The sequence below is a fragment of the Phoca vitulina genome, unplaced genomic scaffold, assembly GCF_004348235.1.
Source record: "Phoca vitulina isolate PV1807 unplaced genomic scaffold, GSC_HSeal_1.0 scaffold12, whole genome shotgun sequence".
Taxonomy (NCBI): domain Eukaryota; kingdom Metazoa; phylum Chordata; class Mammalia; order Carnivora; family Phocidae; genus Phoca; species Phoca vitulina.
Window position 1 is genome coordinate 28,293,075 of NW_022589715.1, and position 22,533 is coordinate 28,315,607.

The 22,533-nt window shown below is 34.1% G+C and overlaps 1 protein-coding gene across 3 annotated transcripts; it reads right to left on the bottom strand.

Moving 5' to 3' along the window:
- Nucleotides 1–274: 274 nt before the first annotated feature.
- On the bottom strand, nt 275–13,858 carry ETAA1 (ETAA1 activator of ATR kinase). Of its 3 annotated transcripts, none has more exons than XM_032410828.1 (6): nt 13,513–13,858; nt 12,189–12,317; nt 11,845–11,921; nt 8,714–8,826; nt 6,417–8,461; nt 275–1,404 (listed from the first exon to the last, which is right to left on the bottom strand). In XM_032410828.1, exons 1-6 carry the CDS (start codon nt 13,733–13,735, stop codon nt 1,286–1,288), a joined length of 2,706 nt encoding a protein of 901 aa, XP_032266719.1. In that variant the 5' UTR covers nt 13,736–13,858; the 3' UTR covers nt 275–1,285. The 3 variants fall into 3 exon arrangements, with proteins under 3 accessions (XP_032266719.1, XP_032266721.1, XP_032266720.1); XM_032410829.1 differs by lacking the exon at nt 275–1,404 and adding an exon at nt 3,835–4,346; XM_032410830.1 differs by lacking the exon at nt 13,513–13,858 and having other exon boundaries at nt 12,194–12,282.
- Between the last annotated feature and the right edge of the window lie 8,675 nt (nt 13,859–22,533).

Consider the following 22,533-nt stretch of genomic DNA (forward strand, 5'->3'; position numbering starts at 1 on the left):
TTTTGATATTATCATAGCTCTAAGACACCTGAATAGTGGTAAATGCACTAATAGGTGTTTTGCATCTATACCTTTCATCAAGTCTCCCAAAGTCATTTAGGACAAATAAAGCATCCTTACTGCCCTTATGACCTCTGCTTAGATTTTCTGGCTTAGTGAATTCTAAACAGACAAAAAGAAAAAAATAGAGTAATAGAGATGAACAAATTAGTAAAGTGAGAAAACTAATTAAAGGAAAATTAAATAGTTATAGGAAAACTAAAAAGAGAAAGATTCTCATTTTTATATTCTGGAATGAATTCTTTAATACACAAAACAATGAGCATTACTATTAAACAGTCCTTAATGTACTCTGAGTTACTATTTTTTTTTAGTTTTATACTATGAAATAATTAATGCTCCTACAAACAAGTTATTTTATATACTAATTAATACTCAGAAGAAAATGGTACAATTGTCTAGGTGTTCATTAGAATGAAAGCAATCATTCTAATTTCAGCACAGCTTTAACCTGCCTTGTGACTTTCAGAATAACAGTATTCATTTCTCACCTATACAAAAAAGAAGTTGGACCAGATGATATCTAAAGGTTCTGACAGTTCTAAATGTTAATAATACTGTATTATTTATATAGCCAGTCTACTTTTTTTCTAAACTTCTTAAATCAGCATTTTCCCTAAAAATAGTGGAAAGTTTCCAAAATACATCATGTTTTAGAAAAATAAAATTAAAATCTATTTCAGATTAGGAATTAAAAATAGTGATTTACTGACAAATAAATTGAAGTCATTTCCCACCAACCATGTTCCTAAAAATATGAAAGTGTTTTTAAGATTCAGAAATGTATAAAAAACTTAGGAACAGTTACTGAAAGTAAAACTATAAAAAAAAAAATCTTATTTACTTAGTGAGTTGAAGCTTTGTATTAGGGAGTTATTATGATAAAAAAATTAGTAGATTACCACTTTTGGATGATCCACAATATTTAAAAATATAACTACTTACTCTGTATAATTCTACAACATAATCGCTAACTCTCCTGAATTTCCAAAACTTTTATACAATTATTTTCACATACCTCTCCAAGGAAAGGTTTCATTGAATTGCAAACATTGATTTATTAAATAAAATAGAAGTCCATAAAAAAAAAAAAAAAGAAGTCCATGCTTTATAAGTCAGCATTAAATTTCTCACAGAGAAATCAAGAAAAAATATTTCCTATCACAGATAGCTATTAACTGTCGTCGTTACGTCTTCCAACTAATATTTCACAAAAGAAATCAAGTTAAGTGGGAGCTGCCTTTACAGATGCTGCCTGTGCTCTGGCCATTCTTCGAACCAGTGCTTCTTGTCTTTTTCTTTGAATTTCTTCAGGAGAACACTTTTTATTTTTCTCTTCTTCCTCTAAAAATTAAACAAAATATAGATATTACTTTTATAGACTGTGAAGTCATCCTGAATATGAGTTTTAGTTTTCACTTTTTTATTATCCAGACTTGCCATATTGGTATAACTATTTCACACTGAGCTACTATATATGATCCTCCACTTACAGATATAGTGCTCTAGCCAAAAGAAAATCCAGCACTGATCAATCTGTCCTTATTTTATATACCTTTTCAAAATGTCATAAAGTTCATTTGATTAAACTGTACATTTTAACTTCCTAGCACATAATTCTTGTGAATAAGGACATCTAATTTATATAATTCACAAATGAATATTTTTTTAAAAACTGGGATTTTAAATGTTATATAAACTTTAGTAAAAAAGCAGTCAAAATATAATGAATTAAATACAAATACCTCAAGTAGTGTATTTTTACTGATAAGCTATATTAATATTCACACCAACTTTTTTTCCTCTATAGAGCTCCAAGATTTTCATTTTAGCCATTGAGGACAAATGTTTTAGAGTGATCTAGTGAAATCTATCATGACAATAAGCATATAATTCACTGTCAAATATTTTTATTTGGAGAATACATTTTATATAAACATTAGAAAATTATTTCAAAAAGGAGAATATCTGAATAAAATCTTCAATTTGAATGTCTTTTTAAGTATACAGAAATATGAAGCATTCTGACATATTCCTATGCAGCATATTTTAGTGTATACTTCAGGGATAATATACTATAAAATAAACAATGTGTTTTAAATTAATGAAAATAGTTAAGTTTGATTTTAATAATATATCCAATTATATCTATGCAAAATACTAAGTTCTAATAAAATGAATTTAATTCCACAGTTTAGTCACTTTAAGCTAAAATATTAGATTATTTACATACTGGTAATAATAATCAAACTTTAAAATTAGCAAACGTATTTTCTCATTTAAAGGATGTTTTAAAATTAAGACCATCACCTTAAATCATATTTACATGACCTTGTACTGGTAAAACTGTTTATGTTGTAAGATCTGCCTCTCACAGAATATGAATCTGTAGTACTGTTGGCAGAGAAATATTACACTACCATCTAGACAAAGGTTCAGATTTTGTTGTAAGACATTTCCCTTGTTAACTAAGGGAGATTATTTGTCCAAAATAAATTATCTGTCTCCCCTTCCTTTCTTGGTATAATTGGAAATGGGAGAGGGTATTCAAGGTAAGAGGTAAATATTTTAGATAAACTCCCCAGATTACTCTGATGCCTTATTTATTTCCTAAACTAATTATCTCACAGATTTGTAGCTATTTTTCCTTACAGAAAGATGCTACAAGATACTTTATAATTAGCTTGACTAATTATCTAATATTTTAGTCTCAAAGCTGAGAAAGAAAACTCAGAACACACACACAATTGAAGTGACCGTAAGTTTGGAAGGAAAACAGGTTAATAATCCATGACAGCAGAAAAGAACATAGCTCTCTAAAACTGGTTTTACAACTGGCTTGGTGATATTCTTGGAAAATAATTTCAAATGATGTAAATAAAGTCACACTATGAAATTTTGACTTAGAGAGAGTCATCCATTTCTCCCATCAGCTCTTCCTTTAACTCAATCTTCAATAAAAATACATGGTAAAGTCTCAAACTATTACAAGATACAAAGCAAAAGTGGCTCTTCTTAATCTTTATCCTAGAGCAGAGGTCAGCAAAAAAGAAAAAAAAAAAAAAACTGTGAAGGGCCAGAACGTAAATATATTAACCTTTGAAGTTCATATGGTCTTTTGTTGCAACTGTTCAACTCTGTTATTGTAGCATGAAAACAGCCAGCCATGGACAATACAAATGATGTGACTGCGTTCAAATAAAACTTTGTTTAGGGACAATGAAATCTGAATTCCATGTAAGTTTCAAAGGTCATGAAATATTACTCTTCTCCTGATTTTTTCAACTATTTAAGATGTGAAACCATCTTAGCATGCTGGCTGTACAAAAACTGGCTATGGGCTGGATTTGGATAGGCCATGGTTTGCCAAACCCCGCCTTACAGCAATGAGGTAGTTAAATGGGTTTTGTTTCAGAGACATTCTCTGGAGAGCAGCTTGCTACATAACAAAGTAAAAGAAAGTAGAAACAATAGACAATATCAAGAAGATTAATGTTAATTAGAAGATTAGGTACTATCAGTAAACTTGAAAAAATTGATAAGATAAACTGAAAGAGATTATCCACCCATAAAAAATGCAGATAGGATAGTAGTTTTGGGAAAACTCAAATATTGCAGAGATGTAGTCATTTTTAATATAGTTATAACTATATGTAACTAAATTCATGTTGAGAGTATGGTCCAATTAATTACACTTATTTAAATATAAATTTAAATATTTTAAATTATAGATTGACCACAATTTTTAAAAGTTTCAAAATATCAAGGCTATAATGTAGGGAAATATTCATTGTCAATGTTGATAAGAATATAAATTGATGTAACTTTGGGGGAAGATTTGGTGATATCCATCAAATTCAAAACATTCTCTTACATCAATTTTTCAATAATTAACAGATACAATCACAGGAGCATGGAGAAATTCATGTAGAAGTATATTCACTGGAGGACTGTTTGTAATGCAAAAAATGCAACCAAACTGGACTTTCCATCAATAGAGAAACAGTTAAATAAATCATGGTACATCCATATAATAACATACTATGTAGTTATTAGAAGGACTGAAGCAAAACTATATGAATAACAGGAAAAGATAGCTATATTAGATGAAGGCAAAACCAAGTTGTCAAAGGGTAGGTACATAGTACATAATTCCATCTGATTAAATAAATGTGTAGGTATACACACATATACATACACACAAACATGCATGCATGCTTTTATATGCACAGAAAATACTACATGATGTATTCCAAACTGTTAACTGTGGTTTCCCTGAGGAATGGCTGTGAGAAAAGAGAAATAGAGAATTTAATTTTTCACTTCCAAATTAATCTATTCTGTTTTCTTTCTTTTTAAACAACCAGCATATTACTGTTACAAGTTAAAAAAAAAAAAAGGGTGGGATCACTTAAATAGGAAAGTTGTAGCAGTAATGCCAACAAAATCATCATCTAGAGTCTAAATAGAAAACAATGATCTAATGCTAAAAGGAGCTAAAGACTCCCTCACCTTATTAGCATTAATCTACATAATACATAAGAATCCTAATGTTGGACGCCTGGGTGGCTCAGTTGGTTAAGCGACTGCCTTTGGCTCAGGTCATGATCCTGTAGTCCCGGGATCGAGTCCCGCATCGGGCTACCTGCTCAGCAGGGAGTCTGCTTCTCCCTCTCCCGCTCCCCCCTCTTGTGCTCTCTCTCTCTCTCACTCTCTCTCTCAAATAAATAAATAAAATCTTTAAAAAAAAAAAAATTTATAAAAAGAATCCTAATGTTAGCCCCCAGTGAGGAAGACTGATTAAGAAAATCAATAATTACAAGCTAGCATAGTAAATGCTATAACAGAAGTTAACACTGGGTATTGGAGAAACCCAGAGAAAGTGAAGCTAAATTATCTGGGTGGACAGAAACATATTGTGTTTTAAAGGACAAATGGAAAATGGCTGGGCAGATTTGGTATATGCAATGTGGGGGCACTGTGTTTCTGGTGAAGGAAACAGCATCTGTGAAAACATGAGGCTGTGAGAAAGAACTGGGCATTAAGATGTACAAGTAGTTATGCCAGACACAGTCCCTTTTAAAAAACATTACAACATCAGTGAATAACAGATTTTTCACCTTATATTGCATGATATTCATTCAAATACTTACTAAACATCTTCTAAGTGGCAGATACTGTGGTACGCCTAGGTATTCACAGATAGGACAGACAATAATCAATACTTGCTTGCAAATTGTGATAAAAGAAACGAAGGAATACGAGAGATGATGGAAAATAACAAAGAAAAGACCTATTTATAGGTTGTTCAAGGAAGGTCTCTATGAGGAAGTCATACTTAAAATGAGACCTAAGGATAAAAAAGCACCAACCAAAAGACAGGAATGGGGGGGTCAAATGCTGGGCAGTAGTAGTTTTAGTTAGGAATAGCACAGTCAGATCTCCTGAACTAGGAAAGAAACTATTCTGTTTGAGGAACCAAAAAGATAGCTAGTGTAGTTGAAGCTTAGTAGGTGAGATAAAAAAGCAGACAGACAGGCTAAGGAGTGGTAATCCAGGGCCTTATAAATCAGCGTAGAGTTGGAATTTTATTTGAAAAATGATGGGCCATCATTGAAGGCTGTGGTTAAGCACAGGAATGCCATATTTGCCTGTTTGTTTTTTAAAAGATTATCCTACTGTTTGGAGACTAGAATTGAAAAGGGACAGATAAAAGAACTACAATCTAGTCAAAAAATGTTGGCTTGGATAAGGGTGGTAGCAATTAAGAGTGAGAAAAATGGACAATTTTGAGATGTATTTTTTTTTGAGGTAGAACTTGATAGAATTGTGGGAGAGGAATCAGAAGAATCAAAGATGACAGGTTGTACTTAGTAAATTACAGTTCTAACCATCACAACTAACAGAGTTTTATATCAGATATTACAGTAGCAAATGTGTTTAATTAGAATGCTCTGAATTTTCAAATATCATTCACCTCAATGTTCTGCTAAACATAGGAATAAGATTATTCAAGTTTTAAAACAATGAGACATTTAGTAAACACAATCTCACAGCAATATATCTACCTAAAGTACAATTTTCTAGGAAACAATTCAGAAAACATTCAACAAATATTTTTTGAGTACCTACCATATGCTAGTCACTGTATTAAAAGCTAAGAATCTAATGCAGTCTTCTGAAAACATAAATCACACACCCTTTGTATATTAGAGCATGATTATTTTTAAGAGTCACTAAGAATTCTAGTTAAATATCATGATTTTTTAAATTGTTACACAAATTCAATATAACAAATAACTAGTTTAGCTACTTTCCCAGGTGATAATTTTCAAAGAAAACTATTTTATACATACCTTTTGAAGGTTGTTCCATAGATTCAGAACGTTTCACCAAAGACTGCTGTTGAACAGTCTTCCCACAAAATGGGCTGACAGTTTTATTTTTCTCCAAACCCTGTGTAATTTTGGTATCAGAAATACTTGCTGGTATACAATTTTGACTGAACTGGGAAAGAATCTTAGAATTTTTCATCTTTGTAAATGTATACTTAGGAAATCTAACTGGTCTGTTAAGGTCACTCTTAGCTCCATCTGTTGTGCTCCTATGGGATAGATGCTGAGTACTTAATTTCTTCTTGTAAGTAGCAGTTTCTGTATTCCTATGATCTGAACTCACATTCAAACTTGAATTTCCTATAAGAACCGATTCAGTACTATTCACTTGTATTGGAACATCAGTGTTATTCCAGGAATAACGTAGATTATTGATCTGACAATTTGAGTTCTTAGAGTATGTTGTTAAATTAGTTGTAACACCTAAAAAGCTTGGAGAATTTCCACAAATTTCTCCTTTTTCCATCTTCACTGGTTTATTTAATTGTGAGCTATTTGTGAAAGATGTATGCCCTGAAATGCTGCTCAGATTCAAATGCTTTGATTGCACCAATTGACTTTCTTTAGATGTAGTAAACATGTTTTCGCCTCCATGTTTGGAACTATTATGCATCTCAAGTTTACTTTCTGATATCTTGCTGTCCTTTCTAACGTCTTGTTGCTGAGTTAGTCTTTCAATATCATCACACGCTTGGTATAATAAATCATCATCTACATCATCTGCTTCCCAGGTATTCTCTAATTGATGACATGCTTTAACAACTTCATTGGCAAATGATGGATCATTCCAGTCATCAAAGAAAGAACCTAACTTTGATGTATTAGTCTGATTTGGATTATAAACACTGGTTTCATTGCCCAAAGTTGCAGAGCCAAAATGATCTATATTAGCAGGTGCTTTAAAAGACTGATTATAAATGGACTTATTTTTTTGTTCATTAGAATATCCTGTGTTCAAAGTTGACTTTTCAGAAATATTTACATTAGAAGTAAATTTAGTGTGCCTATCTTCTTTTACTTTTGTCAGATTAGACGCAACTGTACAGTCTTGAATTTTGTCTTGAACAACAGTTTTATTGAAAGATTTCTCAAATTTCATTTTATTTCCAGTGGATGGTAATTTGCTTGGTTTATCATTTGGATTTAGTGAAAACCCATATTTTCCAGAATCTATTAATTCCTTGTTACATGTCTTTGAAGGGAGATCCTGTAAAATTTTTGAATCCCTTACCCTGGTATCTAGACTTGTATTCATTCTTGACTTATTTTTATCATTTTTATTGTTAAAATTATAATTTTGCTTTTGATCAGCAATCTGGGCTGTTCTAGGAGCAGGGAAAAGTTCACACATTTTGACATTTTGCATAACAAAAGGTTCATTACTTAGTAAGTTTTCCCAATCATCCTCAAAATCACTGGTAGTAAATGCATCAAGGTGTTTATGAAAAGCTTCTGGCTTCTCAGTATAAGAAGTCACACATGATTTTGTCATTCCAGGAGTGTCTACTTGACAAAAAAGTGATCCTGGGGTTTTATCTGTCAGTTTTTCAGGGACCAGAATTTCATTCGTAATGATTTTCCCCTCTTTTAAAGCGCTTTTCTTTCCAAAGGTGGTATTACTTGTGTTCAAAAAAGCATCTGACAAATCTTGGCTGAACTGTCCACTACATTTCTGAGTAGAGCCATCAAAAATGGCATTAAAGGCTGCTTCAGCATTTTGGTCAAATGGCTTCTGACTGCTATTTTGATCATTTACCACCGACATTTTGGTGTTTTCTTTCATCGGCTTCTTTATTATAGAATTATCTATTTCAGGACCTATATCATGTAATAACTGCATTTGTACATTATCTTTATAATTATTTGAAGTCTCTGCTTCTGCAATTGTCTGGATAAAATCATGATTTCTTTTGTTTTGCTCTTGAATCACATCTAACTCTTCCATATTTTTATCAAATTGCTTAGCCAATTTCATAAGTTCTTCCTCTCGATTTTGTGTTTTTAACCTATTGAAAAAATTATAGAAATTATAACTAAGAAAACTTCTAAGAGTCATTATAAATATTCAATTGTTATTAAGCATATTTTAATATATTAAAACTCAAAATTTTAACACAATTATTTTAAGTCTAAAATTTTACATGTCAAAACTAAAAAATATAATTTATAGCCATTTTGATATATTTACAAAGCCAAAACAGAATATTAAAAATATTTACTCCACTGAATCTCAGGAAAATTGTAAAGTTGGAACTTACTTTGTGCAGCTGATTTTTGCTCTTGATTTTCCTTTTGCTACACTAGGAGTACAAGGAATAGCAGTTGCACCAATCCACATGCCAAGCATGGAGTTTGTTGTTGGTTTTTCATCCTTTGGCAGAAGGGAAAAAAAAAAAATTTACATAACAAAAAAAAGAAAGAAAAGAAAAAACTTTAACTACACTGAATTATTTTCCTAAAGCAAAAAATTTTGGTAAGGTGATAGTTACTAAACAAATTCCAGAATAATGAGAAGTTGGAGGATGGCAATAACAAGCTGTAAGAAGTGATCCTTTTATGTTTCAGGAAGTGAAAACATTCAGAATTGGTAATTTCTTATTTTCTAAAAAATTAAGTTTTAAGAATTTAATTAGTTAACATATGCATATTCAACAGTAAAAGCAGTTTTTTTTTTTTTTTCCAAGAGAAAACTGACTGACTTATTAAGAATAGAGAGAGATACATATGGAATTCTTTCTATATCACGTGATTCTCCAAATTTTCCCTATCCCCATTATAATCTTTATCTAAAGTTGGACAATCCATGTTGACCTGAACTGGGAACACTTAAAATTAAACTCAGGACTGAGTCAAGTGCAAGGTTAGAACTGATGCTAAGAATATGGCAGGGATAAGAATAAAAATAAGTAGAGAAAGCAGAAAAAGAAGTTTAACCATACTATTAAGGGAACGAAAGGGCCATTTTAATCCTCGATGTTTTTGCTACTCCTTTCAGTCAGCTGATCATGCAAAAAAATTAGAAAATGAATTTATTCATTAGTTACAAATGAACAAATCAAATGGTTTAACCATTTTCCACTCTATTTTTGTACTTAGAATGAATATAATACTTAGAATGAACATAAATAACTATCACACAAGCTAAAAATAATCTTATCACTAGGTTATAGGATACTTAAAAGCATGGACTGATCTTATGATCAGCACCCAGAAAAATGCTCGGCATGAAGAAGCTATCAGTTTATATTTATTTACTAGGTTTAGATGAAAATATCTCTACAACTTGATACTTTAAAATCCTCATTCAGCAAGCAGTTTTCTTAGATGTCCAGTTGAACCTAGATTTTAGCTTCACAAAATACTCCAGTAATCAATAATTTTACTTTCAGACTCAATATATATTTTCACTTTTGTTTCAACAACAACCTTGAATTTAGGGAAAATATTCTTAATGATTTAATTATGGACCCTTTGTCCATTTACCAAGTATTTTTAAATTCATTCAATTTTTAGAGAATAAAGGTATGACAACTTTTTATGTCCAATTTTATATATACAAGGGCCCTGTGTATGTTTTTATACTATTTGTGTTAAATTTTAAAAATGTCTTTAATAATTGCATAATTTATTGATTTCCAACTACAATCCAGGTGTTATATAAGGAATCTGAACACATTACTTTATTTAATCCTAAAGAGTATTCTGTGTAGAGTTGTATAAAAATTATGAAAAAATACACATCCTCAAATAAACAACACTATATGAAAAGTATCCCTCAAAAAAGTGAAATGATTGTCCAGGGAAAATGGAAGTGAATATTTGGGGGGGGGGAAATTGCCATATCTGAAAATATCAAGGTGACTTAAATAACTACTTGAGGAGGTAACTCACCTAAAAATAAAAAGCATGAACATGTCATTCTGTCTAATCACAATCTTACACTACCAAAGATTTACATGCTTTAAAAGTGCTTAGTTGAAAAGAGTAACACTTAAAAGCAACTAATTTCACTGTATTTTTTCTTATATACAAGTTACCACTTGCATATTGTTTCTATTTCTTTATGTGAGCTATTATTTCCAGCCCACTTAGGTAAAGGGTCCAGTAATTTACTCAACTATCTTTTTATCACTATTTAAGCTGGCCAGTCCAAACACATTTTATTATGCTTCTTTCATGTGAAACCCACAATTAATGAAGATCTATTGTTAACTTATGAAGTAAATAGTATTATGGCATAAAAGCTATTTAACTAATGAACCGAATATAAAATGAATTTCTATGACACGCCAAACATGGAATGTAAAGCTAGTAGCAACAGAGTTGTTTTGACTGTGCTAATTGTAATTTTGGATATTTTATAGCCACTAAGAAAAACTTTATTTCCTGTCTCCTCCACCTGGATGATGGTAATTCCTTGTAACCACAGTTTGGAACAATGCCATCTATTGTTTATGGTGAACATATAGTCACTATCCAAGGGTATGTCAAGGAAAAATCCCATACTTCCTACAAAGAGGACACTGAGCAAAAATTAGATGCTTTCTGAATTTAAATATTGTTAAATAAGAAAAAGAGAGAGGACAGTAAAGAGGTTCAGAATACAGGCTGCCTTAAACTTGTATTTCTATTCCATTCAAGCAGTACAGGAACTGAAATAAAGATAGAGAAACTTTTGAGGATGGTTCTATGACAGCAAATAATTTAATTATCATAATGAACTTTAAAATAACCTTACATTTATAGTGCTTATGTTTACAAAGAATTTTTATCTAATTTAATCCTCATAATAGTCCAATGGAGAGAGCAAGACAAGTAATTCTAGTTTATGGCTGAATGAACTAAAGTTCTGAGAGCTTAAGTGCCTTGCTTATGGTCACCCAATATAGGAGGTAGACTGAGAACTTCAAATCCAGTGTTCTTTCCACTTTTACGAGTATTTCTCAATGATCATATTAGTCCACAAGTATTAAGAAGAGCAGTTTCAATGGGGAAAAATTGTGCTATTGACAGTAAACAAATACCAATCACAAAAAACTTTAAAAAGTTTAAATTTTTATTGTCTGATTCTATTATTTTAGTAACTTTAAAAATAATGCCATATATTGTTAAACAACATTAAACACAAAATAAACACAAAGCTCTAGTCAAAATTCATTACTCTAAAAAAATTAAAATATAAGATATATGCTTAGGAAAATATATATTGCCAATTATACATTATGTTCCTTTTTTCAAAACATACATTTCAGTAGTACAAAAGGTAAAAGTAACCTTTGGTGCTCTATTTTCAGAAAAGAGAATTGTAAAAGACAACATTTTTCATACATGGGCCTAGTGGCATAGTTTTCACAGTTCTAAAATAAACTATAAAACTAGTGATATTTACCTGAGGAGCAATACGATTAACAATATGTGAGATTTCATCACTATCTGTGGTGTAAATCTGTTTTTTTCTTCCTTTACCTAAAGAACAAAGACATTCCTATAAATGGTAAACAAAAAACTTAATTTTTAAAAATAGGAGTCACTTCATAGAAAACAGTATTAATTAGCATGGCTTAGATCACTATGCACTGACATCACATGCGTACCATACCAATCACGTAAGATTTCTCAAAAAACATCTGTTATATAAAAGTTCTGTTATTACCCTACTGAAATTCTATAGTTAAATCCTAATCATTTGCCAAATATTTACCCAGATAAAAATATTAATTAATAATAAATTACCTAACTGTTTTGTCATTGGAGAATTTTGATCCCAAAAGATATCATTTTGTCCATCTGGATCATTAGGAGAACTGAAGGTAGATGACAATAAATCCATTTTCAGCACTCTCTTTGGTGTTTCATATCTTTCTACATAAAATAAGATTAAAAAACAATTGTTGCATTGTAAAGCATTACTTTACTTCCTAATACCCCAATGTCACATATCCTTTAGATTACTTTTTATAGTCTAACTCTAAAATTTTCTCCCAGAGATGATATTACTTTAATAACAACTGAAATGTTTCACATAAAAATCCTTGTAATACTTCACAAATTTGACACTGTAAATAGCAAGTATTTTAAGATAACTCAGTAGCTCTATGAATGTCTACTACTGTATAATCTAGTCACTCCATTCATTACCACTGGAACTTGGAGGCTTTGGGAACCACCTGTAATTTTGAAAATCAAAAAGCTCCCAGCAGAAACTTCAGTAAAAGTCTGTTTAGCTCCCTTTCATTAACTCTATCCAACTTATGCTAATTACTTCAAAAAGCTTTAGCGACCCATTTCCTGTGAAGTTTTGTCCACTATCACTTTTAAATTTCTACAGACATTTGTTTTTGTTCATTCCAGAATTGCCTTATGGGAGTAAACTAAAGACAAATAAGGTAACAAAAGTCGTATTTTAAGAACACACTTTAAGAAAGAGCTTTTGTGTGAATTTCAGTTCCTACCAGGATTTACTGCAAATCTTTAAAAAAATAGAACACCAAAAACTGACCAGAATGAAATATTCAGGGGCCCTTAGTTTCCTACTTGAGAGACATCATACACAGGACTTCCGGTTTATTCATAATGAAGTGAGACATCACCCAGACTCTTGAGGATGATAGAGATAGCTATAGCTGTTTATATGATCCCTTCACTAAAGCAAGTCAGGGCAAAAAGTTTGGGGGGGGGGGCGGGGAACAATTCCCCTGGAAATAAAGTGAAGGCAACAGGTTATCAGATAGTTTTCCTTGCTCTGCCACTGCTGAAGACTGGAGGAGCGGTATAGAAATAGCCGCCCTCCTTCCCTCAAACAGGTAAATCACAGGGCCTATTCCTATACCAGGGGCAGCAAGTGGGTGGTCAAACAGAGCGTGGCAGAGCTCAAATTCGGAGACTAAAACCATGGGGGTAGTGGCGTCGTGTTCCTTTCGGACTCACGAGGGAAGAAGCCCAGAGAAAGAAAGCACTAAGTCTCCACCCCCACCCGCACCCTAGGATCGCCCATTGCAAGCGGGGCTGTGGGGCTGCAGCGCTTAAGCCCGGAGAGGCCGCGTTGCCGACGTCTCACCCTCGGGGTTACTTTTACTGCACGAAGCGGCTGCTGGAGGCTGCTCTTGTTGCGGCACGGGCCGGGGAGACGTCTCTCCGGCCCTGTGGGGCTCTGAGCCGCGGGCCGACCTCAGCCGCCTCTTCCCTGGCTCGACCATCGAGCTGCATTCCTCAGCCGCCGCCGCTTTGCGCGGCGTGTTCTTCAGGCCAGGGCTGTCCCCATGTTTCCTTCGCCGACTCATTGCCTACACACCCCCTCCGCCAGCCCCTTCTCCTTTCACATTTTGCAACGGGAGTAGTAAGGCAATGGAACTACAAGCGGAACTCAGCGCCAACGGCCGCCGCCATTTTGGCCGATAGGGCGCTCGAAAGAGGCAGCCGCTCATTGGCTGCGTCTGGACAAGGGGGCGGAGCGGTCAGGGTGCTAGCGGCGCGCGCTTCCGCAGCCCGCCTCCAAGCTCGCCGGGCTCGGCTCAGACTCATCCGGATGGGAAGTGATGTAAGGAGTAGTGAGCTGGTCAGAGTAGTCGAGTGAGAGTATGGGAGGTGGAAAGAAAATTGAATCCACTGGCACCTTTTTACTGTATTTACAGCTGGAGTTACACATTACTCAGATTTAGATAATTGTGGGTTTTAGTATTTTAAAGAAGAAATAAAAGGTATAGATTAGGAAGGAAAATTTTAGCTATTTTTTCATAGGTGATGTGTGCATAGAATAACCCAAAAAGTGTAGAAGTTATTAAATATATAAATTAATTTAGCGGAGTTGCAGATACGAAGTAAATATTCAAAGACCAATTATGTTTGAATATATTAGGAACAAACAACATTGACTTTTAAAGAAATATGATTTCTGGGGCAACTGCCTTCGGCTCAGGTCATGATCCAGGAGTCCCCAAATCGAGTCCTATATTGGGCTCCTTACTCAGCGGGAGCCTGCTTCTCCCTCTCTTCCCCTCCTAGTGCTATCTCTGTCGCTATCTCTGTCTCTCTCAAATAAATAAATAAAATCTTAAAAAAAAATAAAATATGATTTCTAATAGCATACAAGATATCAAGTAACTAGAAATAAATTTAACCCAAATCGCAACATTTCTACAGAGAATATGAAATATTTTTGAAAGAAATTGAAGACCTAAATACAATTGACCCTTGAACATGGCAAGTGTTAGGGGTACTGACCCCTGTGCAGTTGAAAAATCACTGTAACTTTTAACTCCCCGTGAACTTAACTAGTAATAGCCTACTGATGTTGACTAGAAGTCTTCCAATAACATAAAGTTAATTAACACGTATTTTGTATGTTATATGTATTGTATGCTGTATTCTTACAATAAAGTGAGCTACAAAAAAGAAAATGCTGGGGCTCCTGGGTGGCTCAGTCGTTAAGCGTCTGCCTTCGGCTCAGGTCATGATCTCAGGGTCCTGGGATCGAGCCCCACACAGGGCTCCCTGCTCCGAGGGAAGTCTGCTTCTCCCTCTCCCACTCCCCCTGCTTGTGTTCCCTCTCTTGCTGTGTCTCTCTCTGTAAAATAAATAAATAAAATCTTTTTTAAAAAATGTAATTAAGAAAATCGTAGGAAAAATACTTTATAGTACTGTGCTGTCTTTATAAAAAAACAAAACTAACTGTAAGTGGGCTTGCACAGTTCAAGCCCATGTTGTTCAAGGGTCAACAGTGAATGGAGGATTACATCATGTTCATGGTTGCAAGACTCAATATTTTTACCTTATTTCTTCCCAAATTGACTCAATGCAAATCCATTCAAAATTGCAGTAGGTGTATGAGTGTAGGTTTGTGTGTGTGTGTGTTGGGGGGGGGGTGTAACATGACAAGTTTATTTTAAATGTATATGGAAATGCAAAGCACCAAAAATATCCAAGAAACTTTCGGAGATCTCTTGAAGAATAATAAAGTTGGTATGTACCACGTATAAAATCATGGTAATTAAGACACTGTGGCAATGGTGAAAGGATAGACAAACATGAAAGAAACAGGATAGATGGCTCAGAAACAGACCTTTACATAAATGGACACTTGATTTAAGACGAAGGTGATACTCCTAAGCAGTGGGAAAAGGACTTTTTGATAATGAACAGTGCTTGGTCGATTTGATAGTCACATTGTGGGAAAAAAAGAAACAACCTCTACTTCAAACCATAACCCAGATCAAATGATATGCAAGTTGATTATATATTTAATTGTAAAAGATAAAATAATTAACATTCTAGGAGCTGTCTATAAATTGTCCTAATGACAGGAATGATTTTTAAATTGAACAAAAATGTCACTAACTATGAAAAAAATAATTATATTCTTGAGTACATTAAATTGATAACTGAAGAACTTAGGTCTATCCAAAGACAGCATTAGGGAATGAAAGGCAAGGCACAGATTGGAAGAAGGTATTTACCAGATGCCAGTTGGGCCCATATGTAAAATATATGAAAAACGGATATAAATTGCTAAGAAAATGATTGACCACCAATAAGAAAAATGGGTCAGATACTTTAGCAGGCTCTCCAAAAGAAAATCTCAAAGATCAATAAACTTGTATAAAGGTGCTCAACCTTATTTGTAATGAGGAAAATGAAAAATAAAGCCATAATGTGATACTCCTCAACACCCATCAGAATGGCTAAAATTAAGACTGACAATAGGGGTATCGAGGGAACCAGAGATGAGACCACAGCCTCAGCCACTACCTTGATTGCAGCCTGTGAGGGACTCAGAGCCTGAGGACCCAACCAATGGGAATTGTCACATACTGCTGGTGAGAGTAACTTGGTACAACAGTTTTGGAAAACAGTTTTTGGTCTAGCAATCCCACTTTGAGGTATATAACCAACGGAAATGCATGATGCACTTGTGCATCAAGATACATTTTATAAAAATGTTTTTAGCAGTAAAATTCAAAATCACCCCAACCTGGAAGTAAGCCAAACATCCTTCAAGAGTACAAGGCTTAAATATATTGAGCTATATTTGCTTAACAAAATGCTACATAGCAACATAAAAGAAAAATCACAACTCCTTGCAACAATGTGGAAAATCTCATAAAGTTGAGCAAAAGAAGCCAGACTCCCAGTCAATTACATCCCAAGAATACTATATAATTCCATTTACATGTAAACAGGCAAGGTGTTGTATAGGGTTGTAAGTTTAAGTGTTAAAATTATAAAGAATAATCAAGGAATCGATTACCATGAAAGTCAGGATAATGGTTACCTTGGGGAGGGGAGAAGGGACAATGATTAGAAGGGAATAGGGTGGCAGTAATCTGGTGTTTTGGCTTTGTTCTTTTTCTTGTTCTAGTTGTGATTTTGTGGTAATTCATTGAGCTGAATATGTTGTTTTGTGTACTTTTGTGTGTATACACTATGTTTATCAATAAAAATATTTTTAAAACTTTTGTAAAGCAAAAATATTTGTTTCCACTGAGGAACTGAAATGTATTTCTTTGTAATTTACCCTGTCTGGCTGAAAGAAATCCTACAACTAAATACGAAGTTCAGTTCTAACACTTATATAAACCAATGTGACCAAATATTTCCCTTCTTTTTCCTCAGTCCTTGACTTTCTACTGATATTTCCCTTGCCATGATTGTTTTTAATCTCCATATTTTAAACCATTATTTAGTTTTATATATTTATACCTGGATATGACTGCTTGGAATGTGACATCTCTTAAAATTCACATCAACTACATGAAACTCCAGTTGTTTAAATTAACAGGAATAGTTATTTCTCTTGGGGATCTCTCCTACCTACCTATCAACTGACCAAGAATCCCAGAAGCAGAAAAAAAAAAAAGTTCATGTTTGCTACACTTTATTAAATAGATGGCTTCATTGCTGCCTAAAAGACTTAACTTACCCTAAAAAGGATCCACCTCACACTTAGAAAATAGTTGAAGTTTGAAGAATTTAATAAAGCCTATAGGAGTAATAATCATGTGGTAATCCTTTAAAGCATATCAACACTGCAAATAAAATAACAATGAATAATTTCCCATAACTGTCCAAATTCTATAGTGCCCAAGTAACCCTTGTAAAAAGGAACAACTGGAGCCCAAAGAACAGCCGTGTGTTGTGACCTTAGCATACCCAGAATGGTTGTAATTGTAATCATTATGTGGTAGGAAGCTATCGTAAGTTTTAGCTTGGAAGTTACTTAATTCACACAATCTCGTTACAGTTCTAAATGTGGTTCAAATTAACTGTACTTCCTAAATGTAGCTCTTGAAATCAGTACAGTACAATTAACTCCTTGATAAAATGTTTTTAAAAAACAAAAGATAAGTCTCCTAGACATTTGAATGCAATATGATTCAAAATGCCCAAACTTAGCATTTCTAGGCATTTGGATACAATGTACATACACGTAAGGTTTAATACAACTAAAAATTTTTTGATAAACCAAAGTTAAACTCTTACTTGTTTACTTGCAGGAATTATCCATAAGCTTGATAGTGATTATTAAACAAAAATTAATTGAGAGTCTATTGATAAGGAGATGTTATGCGGATTGATTGCCTTGTCACATCACAATGATACTACCTGCTGGCTGGGTGGCTGATTGTGAGAAGTCTTTGTTTCAAGAAAAAAAAAAATGAAAATCATAATGTGCTACATAATAGCACATTATGTGTACAGAGCCCTGCCCCAGTTCCAAATATATCAATTGGCAATTGTATATCCAAATATATCAATTATCAATAGATACAATTGACAGAAACTGAACAGACAACAAAATGAGTAGAAAATTTTTATAGTCTTATTGCTATGTTCCTAAGATACCCCAAAATGAGCGTGGGTAGGTATTGGGCCCATTTTTCCTCAGTCCTGACCTATTAGCAGTTGTAATTAAAATCACCTTCTATGCCCATCCCTCTTCTGTGGGAACTGCTTCATCCAGAGCCTCTGCCTAGGTGACTTTAGTCCCATCAGGTAGTCCCAGTCAGGTAAAACTGATTGGACTAGAGTGGGCACTTGACTTTGGGAGCCAATCCATAGGCTGGCTTTCCACCTTTGACTATCACAAAAGATACATCGAGACATCATATTTCTTGAAGATTTGAAGGAAGAATTTGCTAGAGGGCCTTGTGCAAAACCATGCGGGGCCACAAACTTTGAGAAAGCTTGTAGGTAGTAGAACAGTGTTACCTGACAGGACAGTTGGAATGAGTATGTAGATTTGATACCTGGAAACTGAACAGCCATTCAGCTCCAGCATCCCAAGGCCAGGTTCTATTGTAATTCCAGTTCTTTTCTTTTTCAATCCAAGCCCTTACAGTAAACTTCCTTTCCTTGTGCTAGCTAATGCCAGTTAGTCTATACTCCTTGTATCCACAAAAGCTGAACTAAAACAAAGCTTAGGATCAACAGTTATAGTCTAATTGTTTCTCAGTTTTTATTAGAAGGCGCAAATTGCCATGAGAAATGGCAGCTGCTAAATGCTTTTACTTTAAATGCTGTTTGCAAAGCAGGATACCAAACTCATTCTCAAGGACAAGATGGTAACTGCAAACTTTAACAAAATCACACTTAAGTATAAATGATTTAGGCAGTTTTTATAATAACTTAAAGAGAGATGATTTTGAAAAGTTCAAAATAGAATGTAACAAAATCCCATTTAAAGGTAGAGTTGGGAGCTAAAATATTTTAGTGATTTATCTGAATCTGAGACAAATTATAGTGGACACTGGCTGTCATCTAAAAATCACTTTATTTTTATTTTTTTACATTTCTTGGCTCACTCTTTATAAAGACCTACAAGTTTAGAAAATATAGACTGTGTTTGTTTGCCTTTCCAGCCCATACTCCAGGATGATGTTTCAACCTCTGTTTTACTGCTTTCCACTATTCCCTTACCTTCTCAACCCACCAATACACTTTCCTTGCTGGCCTCCAGGCTTGGATCAATCATGCCACTTGCTTTCTCAGCTCCTACAAGTGAGCTACTGAGTAGGTTGGAGAGGTTTCCAGCTGTGCCATCATGAAGCTATAGTGACCAGGTGAGTTTTCAATGGCGCACAATAAAGTATCACTGACCAGCAGAACTCATGCTTCCATTCTCTAGAACAGAGATTCTAAATTTCTCTACCACTGTCTATATAAGAACAGATACCATGAGAAAAATGAAGGCTTTACTTATTAAGACTAAGCTTATTTAAATCTTACATAAAATTTCACAAGGAAATAAACAAGATTTGGAATGTTTTAGCAATCATTCTGCAGTATTATATATACTTCCTTAAGTCTTCACTACAATCAAAATCATGAATATATCCATCACCCCTAAAGTCTCCTTGGACCCTTTGTATTCCTTTTGTTTGCAGTATGTAAGAGTGTATAATTTACTTTTGATTAATGGCTGTATTTAACAATTTGCTAGCCTAATTCCTAAATATTTAACGATCAGCTCTCAAGAGCTAGGATCAGCTGGTTATAGCACATCACTGATTTTCTTACCTCTCGTTCTCCTTTCTCCAGTTTAAGTAACTTCAGTTTCTTCAGCTTTTCCTCATCTTACCTATTTGTCAAAGCTTTCATCAGTTTTAAGCCTCTCAATTCAGTGACTGAGCTGAGAACTGGACCGGAGAGTGCTACTCTATATGTTACAGGCTTAAAAATGAAACCAAGCTGTAAATGTTAAGGGACAAGAGAGCCTGGGGCACTTTCCTAGGGTTGAGAAATTAGATGGTTGCTGGGAAAGGTAGCTCCAAGTAGGAAGGGACCCTTTCTAACTAAGCGACCCTTGGGAGATCTCTCTGTAGATGTGGGTAGGAGGAAGGAAGGAAAACAGGGTTACTCAGTTCTGGAGTGGGACATATTTTTTGCACACTGTGCTTTCTGCAAGCACCACTTAACACTAATTGAATTCAATGCCACTGATTATTTCAAAAGGAGCCCCCATTGGGCCTATCTCTACCCAGGAATAATGGTTGTGGGTATCAAAGAGGTAATTTGAAAAGACATTTTCCTCTACTGCTTTAAGTGAAACCTTGGGGGGAAAAGACTGAGCTGCCCCAAAATGTCTTATTCAGGGTTAAAACTTTCTTTTCCCTGGCTGTAATGGAATCTGGTTGTCCTCTATGAGTTTTTGCTTTTATGAATAGCAGGAAGATGGCCTGATTTTAAAGATTGCCCTTGACTCTTTTTCAAGCAGCAGGATCCAGATCATTCACTCTGTCACCATAATTTTAACTTAAAACACCCCTAAACCATACTTGAGACTATTACAGATTTATTTATTTTGCAGTAAATAAAATAATAAAATTTTCTTAAAATTTTTACAACTCTAAATAGTGTTTAGGTTAGTTCAGACAAATGCATGCTTGGGGAAGCTTAAAGTGTCCTAAAAGCAAATGGTTCTTTTGGTGAACGGTTCATTTGTACAGGATACTCTGGCCAGAGCTAAAAATGGCTTTTGATTGTTTAGGAGTGATTTTATAGCATTTAAAACATTAAAACTTTAAATAACATTTTAGATCAATTTGAATGTAAAAGGATAGAAAAGAAGCTAGTTAAATTGCAAAATTTATATTACAAGGTAACTCTGCTCTTATCAATCTAGTTCGCAGCATAAGAAAATTTTCCTTTCAACAGGGCTTTTCCTTCTTTCAGACTCCTGGAAAAAATGCTTGGTGTATTTCATATGAATGTAAAAGGCTCTTTTGGCTTTGGTCTAGTGTCAGTAATCTGGGTAGCGGGGTTGGGGAAAATTGGGCCCTGGGGGTTGTCATCTCCTTGACATGAAGCATATGGAAAACACAGGTACATTTAAGCTGCTGTTGAACTATTTTCTTAAGCCTGTTACTATGACTTCTAAATGCATCAATAGGCAGTCCCCTTTACATGCTGCTCTTCACATTTCCAAATGCTCCCTGTCCTTTTAGTCATTGCTATTCAAAATATAGTGTGTGGAAAAGCAACCTGGGTTTCACCTGGGAGCTTATTAGAAATGCAGAATCTTGAGCCTATCCCAGACTGCTGAATCAGAATCTGCATGGTTACAAGATCCCCAAATCATTCATGACCATAGGAAAGTTTGAGAGCTGATCATCTGCATGGACTTCCCCTAATAATTTTGACCGTAGTGATTAATGCCTCTTTTCTCTGAACTCCCACCTTACCTTTTGTCCATTCTTTAAATTAGCACTTTATTATATAATCCTATGTTTCTCATGAATTGTTGGGCATATGCAAAATGATTTCCCTGACAATATTGTGAGCTCTTAGACGAGGGGTTGGCACAATTCTCTAAAAAGCCACATGGTAAATATTTTAGGCTTTGCAGGCCAGATTCTGTCTCAGTTGCATATTCTTTTTGGACTCGTTTACTCTTTAAAAATTAAAATATATTAGGTAGAAAGCCATATGAAAACAGGCCCTAGTCTACATTCGATTTGTGGGCAGTAGTTTGCCCACCCCGGCCCTAGATGGCTAGGCCAGAGTTGTATGTTGGGCTTTTGGTACAGTGCTGTTATGGGTTCTGCCTTCTGTTCTAAAACATTTTGAGGTAAGGTTTAGAAAAAGTTATGAAAAATTATACTATATCAATAAAAGCACCTATTTACATACTTTAAAAAGAAGCTATTAATAAGAATGAAAGATTCCAAATGAACTCATACATACATACATACATACATTTCTTTTCTTATGGGTGCCAAGACAAAAATAAACCATGAATTTCCACTTGGCAAAAGAATATAATAATCCTTAATTTTTATTAAGATCCTATTGGTAAAGAAATGTTGATATTTATTCCAGCCCAATATGAGTACATCAATAGCAAAAAGAATGAAAGTAATATGCCACAGTAGTCAGTTTAAAATTTTTTATGGCAATACATTCTTTGTGACTTGACCATAGTATTATTCTTTAGTCTCTAAGTGCTTGTTAAATTGTAACCTAATATTATTATGAGCCATCTGTGGTGTGTGGTGTTTAAGGTATTTATATGTCATAATTAATTCCTTGATTTTTGATTGCATTAATATTTGAACCAAAACAGTGTTAGCAAGAGATGAATGAA

Coding starts and splice junctions, on each gene's coding strand:
- ETAA1 (XM_032410828.1), bottom strand. CDS start 13,735: ATGAGTCGGCGAAGGAAACATGGGGACAGCCCTGGCCTGAAGAACACG. Junction 8,827..11,844: donor TTAATCGTATTGCTCCTCAG/GTAAATATCACT, acceptor CTTCTGCCAAAG/GATGAAAAACCAACAACAAA. Junction 1,405..6,416: donor TATGGAACAACCTTCAAAAG/GTATGTATAAAA, acceptor TTTAATTTTTAG/AGGAAGAAGAGAAAAATAAA.